Source organism: Phocoena sinus, chromosome 6 (genome assembly GCF_008692025.1).
Source record: "Phocoena sinus isolate mPhoSin1 chromosome 6, mPhoSin1.pri, whole genome shotgun sequence".
Taxonomy (NCBI): Eukaryota; Metazoa; Chordata; class Mammalia; order Artiodactyla; family Phocoenidae; genus Phocoena; species Phocoena sinus.
In genome coordinates, this window is record NC_045768.1 from 109,986,766 (window position 1) to 110,000,645 (window position 13,880).

Below are 13,880 nucleotides of genomic sequence, written 5' to 3' on the forward strand. Positions count from 1 at the left end.
TAAATTTGATTTGTAACTCTAAGACCCTGGTTAAATAATACAATCTCAGGAAAAGCAGAGGTTAAAAATATTTAAGAGAAAACTGATAGAGAATGAAATATAAAAAGGAAATAATATAGAACTCAAGTCAGAGCTATGTATGACCAAAATTTTAAGATCTTGTTAGATTTCTAGATCTCTCCAATTTATTAGCTTTAATCTGCAGTGTAAACAGTACAGAACATGACTGAAAATTAAGGGGCAGTGCAGAGGTTCTTTCTATATTTGTGCCATATAAATACCTTTTCACTAAAACAAAATTTAAAGAAACAACAAACTATTTAATTCTATGTTCAGGTTTCAATTTTCAGCACTGTGTTTACCTTTGCTGATACATTACGTCTTCTTTGGAAGGAGGCAGGCATTAAACTATTTGTTCTTCCTGATATTTCAAACCTGTTAGTACTGAAAAGCACTTTAAAAAATAATAGTATTTAGGATATCCTTAATTCCAAATCAGACTGTCCCAGAGAAAGCAAATGTGCTACATCTGTTACTTCTGTTAGTTCCTCAGAATTAAAAAAAGAAAAAAGAAAAAAGGTAACAAAATGATCTTCACATTAAAATCTCAATTAATACTGATCCTTAAATAAAAGTCAGTTTAAAATAAAAATCAAGTTTCACAAAATAAATACACTGAAGCAACTATAATAGTAATAACCTTTATTTAAAATATTTTTTAATCTAGGAAAGCTCATTTTACATGAGTTTCCAACTAAATATTAAGACTCAGAAACAAAGAAAATAAAACCAGAGAAAATCTTCTGTAGAAAAAATACACAAGGAACATTTCTACATGTGAAAAAGCAGTAAGCAGTCTTAACATGAACATCCAAGTCTTACTCTCAATTCCATCTCTCCTAGTGAACACCACTATCAACCTTGAGATCTGACTTGTTCTTGTCATTCTTCACTGAGTAGATGAAATATGTTAAGGTGTCTTTTTCATTCACTGGAATTGACCTAAAGTGGCAACCAACTATCTATAAAGAAAAAAAAAATTGAGGAAATTAAATTATAGATATTAACAGATTTTATAAACTAGGTAAAAAATACTGTCATCAAAAGAAAATGTGTGATAAGAGCTATTTCCTTTTAAAAATAAATTTAACAAAGAACCAACAGGATGAAAAGCATATAAGAGTAAGATATTGTGAACAAGAGATAGTGTGATTTCAAAGGATCCCTTGGCCCACTCAATTAACTATATATTAATTAGAATGTGTATTTCCTTTTACTTATTTTGAATTTTATAACTGAGATATAGATTAGGATTTAAGTAGTTTTACTTTTAAACTTCAAATATCAATAAAACAGAACAGAATGTAGGAGTCCACATGCATCATATAATGGTTTAGTCCCTACTTATGGAAAAAGGATAAATATTAAGTTGAAAAAGCTTTGGTACTATAGAAACAAATAATGAATTATCTTACAAATATGTCTGCTACAACTTACATTCATTCATTGGCAATATTTTTTGTTAAGGTTCCCTGAAAATTATTCTGAATAAAAATTATTGATGGAAAATGAGAAGGGAAAAAGGGATGTCCACTGAAGAATGTTTACCTGCTTTCTTGCCTTTTCATTCTGTGCACTGCAACTACCAATAGAAGTATAATAGACTAAACTGGGGCGCTGATATGCATATTTAGATTCTAGAAGATAAAACTTCTTAAAGAGAAAGATAATTAAGAGACTTAGGAGGACAGTCACTCAACTCTGGAATCATTTGTAAATACCTGCATTTCTGAGTAAGTTACAACACTCGTGACTATTTGGATTTCTCATTTCTAAAAAGAAAATAGCTCTAGAAATAATTTAACTTTTTAAAAAGAAGATCAGATTATCAAAAACTTCAAGTTTGATTTCTGCATTTAAAAAATATATACATTTAAATGTAACATTTAAAATAATCATTTCTTCAGTTCTCATTTGTCCCAAAACAAAGGTACCTCCACTTGATTAGTAAACTGTATATATATCAATATAGTTTCATCATGGCAGGCAATATCTATATTTATGTTAATATTAATGTACTATACAATCCAAAAAGGATGTGATCTTTTAAATCAAATTTAAAGAAAAATTAGGTTTTTGTTGCCTAGGCAAGAAGGAAAGATGCAGCTCTAGCTAAAGCGTTAATATACTGGACCTTAATGTTAAAAAGCATTCTACTCATCTTCTATCTTATTCAATATGCATGTTTTAGAAAATGTTGGATTACTAAATTCAAGCTGAAGAATATAAGAAAACTTATTTATGTATTTACTTATATCCTGTTGAATAGGTTAAGCATTTTTCTTTTAAATATGATTGAAGTACAAACATATAAATCTATAAATATCTTAATATGATGTACAGATTTCTTGGCTCTATTATTTCCTGAGAACACAAACACACTCAATTTTTTAAAATTCACTGAAGTAATAAAACTCCTATATCAAGAAACTATAAGTAAAAGCTTGGATACAAGTCTTTGCATATTCTAGATGTAAAAACATGGGTGCTTCAAGTAAAACTAACATCAACCAGGACAAGTTCTGAAATAGTTAAATCAGCCAGGGATGGGAATACTGTTTAGGGGCTTATCTGTAAAACCTACTCCATCAAAAACTTCAAAAAATAAATTCTAACAAAGACATCAAAGTTTATTAATTTATTTTATTATGCCTCAATTAGGTGTTCAATAAATGTTTACTTAACAAATAGAATTTTAAAATAAACAGGTTTCTAGAATGAGAATTAAAAAAACTTTCACTCACTATTTCTGAAAGTCATTATTGGAAGATGCTTAGAAAACTGCACACAATCCATTGAGTAGTCATTACACAAAGGAATTTCCTACGTGGTAGACAAACATTTCTTCCACAATAGATTTTTTACTAACTTTGATTTTTCTAACTCCTGATAAAAGGTATTGTTATATATGCTACATTAACAACGTCACTAGCATTTAATGACCCTTTTTTATATGAACAGGCTCATTTAAAGGTTAAATAGCTTAAAACTCATATATACCTCCACCAGCTGTGCTTTATTAAGTCCTGGTCTGGTTGGGAGTTTGAAGTGTCTTTTGTATCTCCTAAGTGTATTCACCTGTAATTGGTATAAATCAACCTGGAAAAAATTAACATATCATTTGTTAAAGACTTAGCTTTGTTATATATAACAACAATGCAATTTCAACACAATGAAAACTTAACTCCATTATTAAAAATGCCTTTTATATAATCAAAACTACAAATGTATTAAACACTTCAATCTTTTGAGCATAATTATTAAAGACCAGGGACCAAAAAAAAGAACTTATAAGACAACAGCGCTCTAAGAGTTGTCAATTGAAACTGTAACAAGTCCAAATGTGTAACTGCATGTTAACTGGCCATATTTAATTTTGCTTTCATTTTCAGATTTTTCAAATGCTTTAAGTATTTTTAAAATTTGTTCATATTTTTTAAATAAAACTTTCAGAATGGAGGACTTAAGATTTACATTTAACATATGAAAACTTTCACCTACCTCTGGAGTATCAATATCTTGAACAGGTGAATCTCCTCCATCATCATCACTCCCTTTTCTCTTTCTTCTGTTTCGAACGCTCTGAATTAAGTTTTTATGATAATCACAAATGTAAAGATGCCTTGCCTGAAACAGAAAAGTTTCACAGACTACTTATGATTGCCGTAAAATGTGTCTATGTATTAAAAATACGTAACAGTGAATTATTAAAAATAAAAACAACAGTCCTAACAGGCCATTGTTAAGACAACGCACGTTTCTTTCTAAAACTCCAGTCCTGAACCCAGTTAAAACCTACCATGTCTGGTAATATTGTTAAGAAGATTGGGGGTGGGGTGGGGAGAGGTGCCAGTAAGGGAAGCGAGACGCAGAGAAGAACGAGAAATTCCTACCATCTGGATTCTGTCATCAAATTGCAGCGATGGTGAACTAGATTAGTTCAGTCATGCTGTTTTTTTTTTTAACAAGGGGAAAATGATGCTGTTCACAATTTTGCTATTTGATAGCATCTTCTCTACTTAAAGAGCATTTTAATTAAAATACCGTAATGTATGCTTCCTAACCTTGCTAACTTAATACTCAAATTATAATCGAGCACAAAACTACCCATTTTTACAAATAAGTCGCTGATTTCACATCCTAAATTTAAATTTGAATTATGAACTTCTCTCCGTATTAAATAAATGCATTTATCAGTAATACGTTTTTCCAACCAAAGCAATGTGAAATTATTCAAGTATACCTGAAAAGTTTCTCATGAACACGACGGAGGAACTAACTGAATAGGCAGAAAACCTTAATTACATAGTTCTGAGAGCTGTACGGTAACATCTGAACTACCGGGTTTCGTACATTAGCAGTTACTCCTTAAAAAAAAACAATTGAGGACTGAGCTAATAGGCTTTTAAATTAAGCTAAGTGCAAGCTAAAAAGATGCACGATGTGTGCCGGCTCTTGCATCTTGTTATTTATTACGGTCGCCCAGAGCTCCGGTAAGTGGAAATGGCCGTTTCTAAAAACCTCAGCGACGGTCAAAAGAACAAACGTGCGAAAGGACGAAGAAAGAAACCCTGATGGCTGCCAAACGGAGGGCAAAACCGCAGAGGCTGCGCGCTCCCCACGTTGGGAGCGGCTGCCCGGGATGCTGACACGGCCGCTCGGCTCGCAGCCAGACGTCCCCTGCACCCGCGCCCGCGGGACGGGGAACGGGATCCTTGTCGCCCGCGGCGTCAGGCCCTACCAGCACTCCACTGTCCCCAGACCGGGGGAGATACTCCCCGGGGCCGAGCGCCGGCTCGGGCAGCAAAACAAAGAAGGCGCCTCCGTTCCACCAGGAGCCGCCGGGCTGCAGGACAGCTACTCCGGGCCCTCTGCTCGGCCGCCCCCTTTGTTTCGCGCCCCGGCCCCCGCGGAGGAGGAGGGGGAGGCAGGGCGCGGGTGGGGTCGCGCGCGGGCGCGGGTCCGCGGCGCGCGAGCCTGTCGGCTGCGGGCGGAGGGCCGAGTTGCAGCACTTTGTTGTTTGCTTCCTACTAGAGACGCCGGAACGGGCTCGCGCTGCGCCCAGGTCTGGGGGCCCCGCACCCCACCGACGTCGCGTCTGCTCCACTTCCCAAGCGCCCGCGGGGCGCGCAGGGCAGGCCCGTCCCGCCGTCACTTACGCTCTTATCCAGCTCGATCTTCACCTTCTTCTGGGAGATGCTCTTCTGGATCCTCTTGCTGAAGCTGGCGTTGCCCGCCGCCCGGCCGCACCGCTCGCCGTCCTCGCGCAGACAGCACAGCTGCCCCGGGCCCGGCCCGGCCGCTCCCGGGGGCCCCGCTGCCGAGACCCCACCGGCGCCCGGCACCTCGGCCCCGGCGCCCGCTCCGGCCCCGTTCCCGGCCGAGGCGGCGGCGGCGGCGGCAGCAGCAGCGACCACGGCGGCCACGGCGGCGGCCGCGTCCCCGCCGCGGCTCATGTCTTCGGGCGTGAAGCCGTTCATGTCCCCGCGCTCGCGGCGACGCGCTGACAGAAGCCCCGCTCGCCGCGCCGCTCGCCTCTCGGGAGACGTCGGGGTCTAGGCTGTCCCTCAGGCACCTGCCCGGCGGCGGCTACTCACTCTGCGCCCGCGGCCTCCGGACAACACTGCGGGCCCCCGGCCTGCCGGTGTCTGCTGGCGCCGGGACAGTGGACGGGGCTTGGGGTCGGGAACCAAAATCTGGCGTCGCCTGGAGCCGGGACGCCGCTCACTGTCACATGGAGGAGACTCCTCAGCAGTTGGACCACTGCGCCTCCGCCTCCCTCCGGCCCTCGACCTGCGCAAGCGTGTTGCGCCCTTGCCCGTCCCGCCCCTTCCACTCTGTCGCATGGCACCACGGGAATTGTAGTTTTCTTCCGGGGAGCCAACCTGAGCTCCAATCTGACCCAGCGCTTCGCGGTTTAGGGGAACTACTTATCCCAGCATTCATGGCGCGGAGGCGGGTCGGGCCTTTTTTTTTTTTTTTTGGGAAAACAGGGAAAACAGAGGCGTGTGGTTGGGGTTGCGAGGTTTTCTGGCTTCTGGTCTCTCCCGGGAAGTTGGGCTGTGTTTAGCTTCTGAATTTTGCACAGCTGGCATTCTATACGAAGAGGTCACTCAACTCCTGAGGCGAAGCACAAAACGCGGGGGGGCGGGAGTAGGAGGGAAGGGGAGGGAGCTTGTGGGAAAACAAGTTTCGGGCTGTTTTCGTATCTGTGGAAAAAGTTTTTGGTATGACCACATTTTTGTGGGAAACCGAGACCGAGGAGAACGGGCGCCCTGGTGTTTTTCGGGTCCCGGAGGTCCCGCAGCTAACACCACGGTATCTGATAGCAGTTCCGCCGACTGACGCCCCAGACTGTCTGTGAGGGCGCCTGCCGGGGGGAAACGCGCGTCCCGACCTCGGCGCCGGGATGGGGCCGATGTCGAACTGGAGGCCGCCTCCAGATCCTCGCATTGTCCCTGCGAGGAACGCGCTGGCTTGCGGGGCGCACACTGCCGCTTCTTGAGGTGGAGCTGCTGACAAGTGGACTTAACCGGGCGGCTTTTCGCTTCCACCCCCTGCCTCTCCGCTTTCTCCTCGAGGGAACTGGGAGCCGGTCTAATAGCATTTAAAAGGGACGTGTAGCCCCTCCGAGTCTAGGTCAGCCTGGGGCTCCCGGAGCCCGAAGGCGCGCGCCCGGCCGAGAGCGCAGGGAAAGCGCAGCTCCGGGATCGTCGTCGGCGCGCGCGTGTCTGTGTACGTGTCTCTGTGCGCGCGCGTGTGCATGTGTACGTGTGGGTGCGTGCGTGTGGAGGGCGGGGTGGAAGGTTGGGAGAGGCTAGTACGAAAGCTGCGCCTTTGCTAATTGCAGCGCGTCATTATTTATCAGTACGTATATCTTGTTTAACTATCCCATTGTTTAAACAAAGGTAGAAAGCAGTAGGGTTTTTTTTAAAGTTCTCTTATATTTACTGAGTAAACTTATTGACAGATGAATTTTTAAAAATGTAAACTGTCATCTGCCCTGAAATTCAGTGCCATTCAGTCCATCTGTGCACTTATGTTTTAGGATATAGCAAAGGAAGAAAAAAAAATGTAGTGGGCAAAAGAAAGATGCTGAATGGTATTTGTGTTATCTTTTCAAGCTGCACTGCCCAACAGTGTGTCTGCTAGCCTCATGTGGATATTAGCACTCGAAATGTGGTTATTGTGACTGAAAAACTGAACTGTTAATTTTAATTCATTTAAATTTTTAAAACTGATTTCAGTTATTGGAAAACTTTTAAATATGTTTGGAACAACTTGGATAGGAATCTATTTTTTCAACTTAAATTTTATGAAATCTAAATTTAGCATCTGAACTGTGATGTGCTGGTATGTATAAACTACCAGCAGGATTTCAAAGACTTAGTACCAGACTTTTTTTTAAAGAATATTGATTAGCTTAGTAACATTTTTTATATTGATTACATGTTCAAATGATTATATTTTGGCTATACTGGGTTAAATAAAACATTAAAATTTACCTGTTCCCATTTTTCAAAATGTGCCTACTATAACATTTAAAACTACACATGTGGCTCACATTATATGTGTATTTAGATATTGTTGGCTTAAAGTATTAAAACACAGAATAATACTATCTATTGTTTATAGATGTATTTTCTTAAATAGTAAAAATGAGACTATATCGATAGAATGGACACACACCAGCTTCAAGGTGGTGGTCATCTCTTAGGAGAGAGGCCAATGGATGGTATCTGGGAATGGCTAAAAGGTGGTTTCCGTTTGTAAGTTTTTATTTGTTAAAAACAGTCTAAAGCAAACATGATATTGGGATGTTGGATTTTCATATTTTTTGTAATTTTATATAATTTAAAATAATTTATAATATTTGGTTCTTGCCCTTAAAAGTTTATGGTCTACCTTCTGCAAATGTGATCCAATCAGTTCATGTATGGTATAGTTATATATCAATTTCATATGAATTTTACTAAAGTGACGAATTGTGGCTATGCTTCCTTTACAGACAATACAGTAATTTTAGAAGTTTCAGTCACTCATTTATTGCATGCTAGGATCTTTTCTAGGCTCTGGGGATACAAAAATAATTGGGAGAGGGTCCTAGCCATTTTGGAGCTCACAGTCTAATAGGGAGACAGGTAGCTTAACAAGCACATGATACATGCTATAGACTGAATGTTTGTGTCCCCACAAAATTCATATGTTGAAACCTAATCCTTGTGTGATAATATTTGAAGGTAGGGTCTTTGGGAGGTGATTAGGCCATGAGGGTGGAGCCCTCAGGAATGGGATTAGTGCCCTCAGAAAAGAGGCTCTAGAGAGCAACCTCACTCCTCCTGGCATCCATGGGAGAAGACGCCCATCCATCAACCAGAAAGTGGACACTCACCAGCCATGAACCGGTCAGCACCTTGATCTTGAACTTCCCACCCCCCAGAATTGTAAGAAATAAATGTCTTTTGTTTATAAGCCACCGACTCTATGGTATTTATTTTTTATAGTAGCCTAGACAGACTAAGACACATACTTCAATAAAATTAGAGGAAAAGTACAGACTTAGCACACAGAAGGAAATGATTCACCTCTGAGAAGTAGAAAACATTCCTGGAGTAGGTGACATGTAAATTTGAGATTTAAAGTATCTCTTCAGTGAATCTGTCCTCCCTACAAAGAAATTTTCTTAACAACCATGGATCATTGTTTATGTCTAAAACTCCTCATATTCAGGGCAGGTAATAATTTCTTGCTCTAAGTATAATTCACAGTCAAGGTTGGAATCAGGCTTTGGGGAGCTTCAAGTTTATATAATCTGAGGGGTCTTCTTTAAGAAAAATATACAGAATTATGAATGTAAAATTAGATACAAGCCTTTTAAGGGACTCTGAACCTTACATCCATTAGCTTCATGGTAAATTCACCTCACAATAGACAATATGGAAAATGATTTATGAAACCTAAATTATAAGAGTGTTTTTGACATCATCAAAATATTCTTTGCTTTCTGAAAGGGTTCAAAATATTCTTTGAAAAGCATTTTCCCCTGCCTTTCTTCCCTCTAAAGCTTTTAATATGATTGAACTTTTCTGGTTTTATTGCAAAATAAGCAATTAAATAATTTCAAAATATGCAAATTAGTACATAATCTTCACATGAACGTGATAGTAAATTCAAATAATACAAAAAGTTTCAATATGAAAAATAAAAGCCTATTTCCTCTCATCTCCCCAAATCTGTGTCCCTAAAAGCAACCAATGTTAACAAGTTCTGTGTTTCCTTCTAGAAAAACAATTATATGCATATACCAGTATATACATGTCTATACATGAATAATTCTATTTTATTGCAGCTAAGGATCATGCTGTTTTATACCATGCTTTCTTTTACCTAGTTTAAAATACAGCAAGCACACGAAAAAAGTGCACAAAACATAAATGTCCAATTTAAGCAGTTTTGGTAAAACAAGCATCTATATAACTACTACCCAGGTCAAGAAATAGAACATTGTCAGCAGGGCCAGCTTTCTGGGCATGCAAACAGCGCAGAGGCACAGGGCAGAGGCTCAGAAGCCCACCCCTTCTGACCCCTTACTCTCTCCACTCTGCTTGTGGTTCAGTGCTCATCATCATCATGAAATTCTTAACCATTCATCTTCGAATTTCTGGGTTCTGGCGGATCTCTCCTTGCCCATCTCTGCACTGGCCTGAGCACTCCGAGCTGACGCAGGGAGTGACCAATGTGGTGCGCAGCCCCTCCCTCTCCCCGCCCCGCGCTGAGTTGGGGGTCAGGCCGCGGCTGCCTGTGAGGGTCTGCCTTTGACCAAAAAGAATCGCTATACCCAAGGGAGAGCGACGTTAAATAGCAAATTAGAAAACACCATGACAGGTCGAGAGAGAGAGACGACGGAAGAAAGAAAGAAGATTTTTGCATTGGGTCCCACCAGTTGTGCCGCTGGCCTTGATTGACAGCCCTGAGTGACCGCATGTGCTCCTCCTCCATCTAACCCCTCACCGGCCAGCAGCAGCTATCCTGATTTCTGGTATTCACTACCTGCCTTTCCTTTATAAATTTACCGCACAATTATGAACTCTAAAAAGACATTTTAGTTTTTTGTGTGTTTTTGAACTTTTTAAAATTGGAATCGTGTACTTTGTTATTGTTTTCTCTGGCTTCTTCACTGTCTTAAAGATATGCTTGTACCTTGCTTAACTAGCTCTTTTCATTGTGGATGAATAAAATACACTTTATTTAACCATTTTATTGTTGATAGACAGAGGGGTTGTTTCCAGTTTAGGGATATTGAAAGCAACCTTGCCATGATCATTCTTGTACATGTGCCCTGATACCTCTGTGCTTACAGCTTAATAGGACAGGTATTTAGGAACAGAATTGCTGAGTCATAGAGTATGCATAGCTGCAACTTTACTGGGTACTTCCAAACTTTGACACTTCCACAAGCCTTTTTTTTTTTTTTTTTTAAACGATCCAATGGATTTGTCTGTTATCTCGCGATTTTACACTGAGTGTTCCTGATTACTAATGAGGTTATATGTTAATTGGTCTTTGGGCTTTCCTCTTTGGAAGCTTCTGTTTAGGACTTCAGCTGTTCTTCTATTGGGTTTGTGACTTTTTCTATTGATTTGTAGTTCTTTATATATTCTGAATAAGAGCCATTTCTCGATGTATTGCAAATATCTTTCCTACTCTATCACTTGCCTTTTGACTGTAGTGGCGACTTTAGGTTAAAGTCTTTTAATTTTTTTTTAATATTTATTTATTTAATTTGGTGGCACCAGGTGTTAGTTGCGGCACTCGGGCTCCTTAGTTGTGGCATGCGAACTCTTAGTTGCAGCATGCATGTGGGATCTAGTTCCCTGACCAGGGATCGAACCCCGGCCTGCTGCATCGGGAGTGTGGAGTCCTAACCATTGCACCACCAGGGAAGTCCCTAAAGTCTTTTACTGTGGAAAAAAATATATCTTTTCTTTTATGACTGGTCATTTTTGTGACTTAATAGTTCCTTAGTATCTTAGTACCTTCAAAATCATGAAGATACTTTTCTATATTACCTTCTCACCAGAGTGTTTTTTTCAATTTCATTAGACCTTTCAAAGGACTGATTTTAGTTTTGTTCATGGTTTCTATGGTATTTTTTTCTATATCAGTTCTTCTCTTTTATTATTTCCTTCTACTTTGTTTATTTTGCTATTCTTTTACTAATTTCTTTACAAATATGTTCATTAGAAGGTATACGTTTCCCTATGAACACTATTTTGTCTACATCCCACACATCATAATATCTAAATTCCTTCATGATTATTTTTGATGCCTAAATTATTTGGATGGAGATGTCTTAATTTCCAAACATATACAGATGGTCTCGTATCTCTAAATCCACTAAAATTTAATGAGATTTGCTTTTTAACCAATATGGTTGATTTTTTAAAATATTCTGTATGTACTTGAAAACAATTTATATTGTGCTGTTAGGTCAGTGTTCTATTTATGCCCATTGGGTATTATTAAATGGACTAATCAGTCTTATGTATCCTTACAGACTTTTTGTCTCCTTGTTCCAACTAATTACTAAATTAAAATGTCCCACTTAGCTTGTAGATTTATTTCTCTTCTTAGTTCTGTCAATTTTTCCTCTGCATATGTTAAGACCATATTATTTATACAAATTAAAAACTGTTATGTAAACCCAGAACTGAACATTTTAACATTCTGTAGTGACCTTCATAATCTCTGTAATGATTTTAGCCTTAAATTCTATTTTGTCTGGTTGCTATCAATATAGTTACAACACCTGTCTTTTACTTAGTGTTTGCATGATATATTTTTCTATCTTTTTACTTTCAGCCTTTCTGTATCCTGATGTCTTAGATATGTTTCTAAAACATGTGGTTTTGCATATTTTCTTTTTAAATCTGGCCTGATAATCTTTGTGTTTAACTAGGGCATTTACTAGGGTTTTAACTAGTCTATTTACAGTTATGTAATTACTAATATATTTCAATATATTTAAACCCAAACATGTTAATCCTTCACTTTTTGTGCTTTATATTTGTTGTGCCTACTCTACATTTTTATTCTCCTTTTTTTGCTTTCTTTTGGATTTCTTTTTATAATCCCATTTCCCCCCAATTATTTTGGAAATTATACACTCTTTTTCTATTCTTTTGACCCTAAAACTTATAATGTTTTCTTTACTTTTTTTAGCCCAGTATTAATCTTTACTTTGCCCTCCTTCTAGAAAATGCAAAGTTCCTTTCAGAATCACTTTTCTTTTTTTCTGGCTTCTTTTAAAAATTTTTTTCTCTCTTTGATTTTCTATGGTTTCACATAAAGTAAAATGCCTTTTATTTTTTTTAATCCTGCTTGTACTTCACTGGGCTTCTTATAGATTAACATCTTTAATTAATTCTCAGAAATTTTCAGCCATTATCTCTTCACATATTTTCTGGGTCCTTATTCTCTCACTCATTTCTGGGACTCCAGTTTGATATATATATTAGGCCATCCCAGTGTATCCTCCATGTCTCTTGCTCTATCTTCAATATTTTTTATTTTTAATTTTGTCTCTCCTTCCCTCATTTGGGATGTTTCTTTTAACCTATCTTCCAGTCAGTCATTCTCTATTTAGGTGTGCCTAATCTGCTCTAAAATTTACCCATAGTTTTTTATACCTTTAACTATTCTATTTTCTAGTTTTATAATTCCCATTTGGTTACTTTTCAAATCTTAAATGTCACTTTTTATGATTTCCAGTTCCTTGACAAAATTTATAAGCTTGACTTATTTCCATGAACATAACAAGCATAGTGGTATAAAGACTATGTTTGTCATCAAGTCTTTTTGTCTGTTGTTTCTGTTGGTACTGGCTAATTCTTGACCCTTCTTTCATCCCATTATCTTTGATTGTTCTCTATTCATTTTATTTGAAAACTTAATTTTGGAAATAATTTGAGGCATTGGATCATGTTCTGTTCTTCCAAAGAGGAGTTTCATTGCCTTCTTTCAGGTCGTTAAGGGTTCCAATAGTCCTGAACCCATGCTTGAGGATTTCTGAGTCAAACAAATGATTATAGTCCATATCCCCACTTTTGGCCTATGCTTCTTGGGGGTCCTGTCACAGAGTGGGGGATATTTCACTAGGGTTACCCTCCTTAATGTGTACTGGACTCACGCCTAGATCCAAGTGACTGCCAAATGCTCAGCTTTTTTCTCACCTTTCTTAAGTTGCTTGTTTATGAGTAGTACTGTTTATGTTAAAACAACATCTGCAACCTAATAGTGTTCAGAGTCTAACATCTTGGTCAGCCCATCTCTGCTGCTTCCACCATGATTTTCTTCTCACTAGAATGTGAGGCATACAAAATGCAGAGGTAGTTCCCAGGTAATGCTGGAGCTTGCTCTACAAATACAAAACTATCTGTGGCTGACTACCAATTTGGAATGGTATTAATCTTCAAAAATAAGTTGAACGTAGCTTTAAATCCCCAGGATCAAAACAAGAATTCTTGGGACATCTCATCCATAATCCAACTAGATTATGATAAGATCCAATAAGACCTTCTTAAACATTCCCATACAATGCTCTAGTTTCCCGGGTTCAGGAGAAACATTTTACTAACAGTTTTCTTTTTAGCATATCAAAATAAAATGCTGCTTCTCTCTGAGCCTCTTGCATTAAAATTTTTAAATCTAAACTGTAGGCCTTATATGATTTTCCATTAAACTACTTTGTCACATTATCTTCTAGACATAGCCTTAATGTCATAGTAGGTGTGAACATCTATATAATTGGCTCTAATTAG

The 13,880-nt window shown here is 38.8% G+C and overlaps 1 protein-coding gene across 1 annotated transcript; it reads right to left on the reverse strand.

The window, feature by feature from the left end:
- Positions 1–687: 687 nt before the first annotated feature.
- On the reverse strand, positions 688–6,162 carry SAP30 (Sin3A associated protein 30). Its single transcript, XM_032634568.1, has 4 exons — positions 5,220–6,162; positions 3,562–3,687; positions 3,061–3,159; positions 688–1,022 (listed from the first exon to the last, which is right to left on the reverse strand). Exons 1-4 carry the CDS (start codon positions 5,538–5,540, stop codon positions 900–902), a joined length of 669 nt encoding a protein of 222 aa, XP_032490459.1. The 5' UTR covers positions 5,541–6,162; the 3' UTR covers positions 688–899.
- Between the last annotated feature and the right edge of the window lie 7,718 nt (positions 6,163–13,880).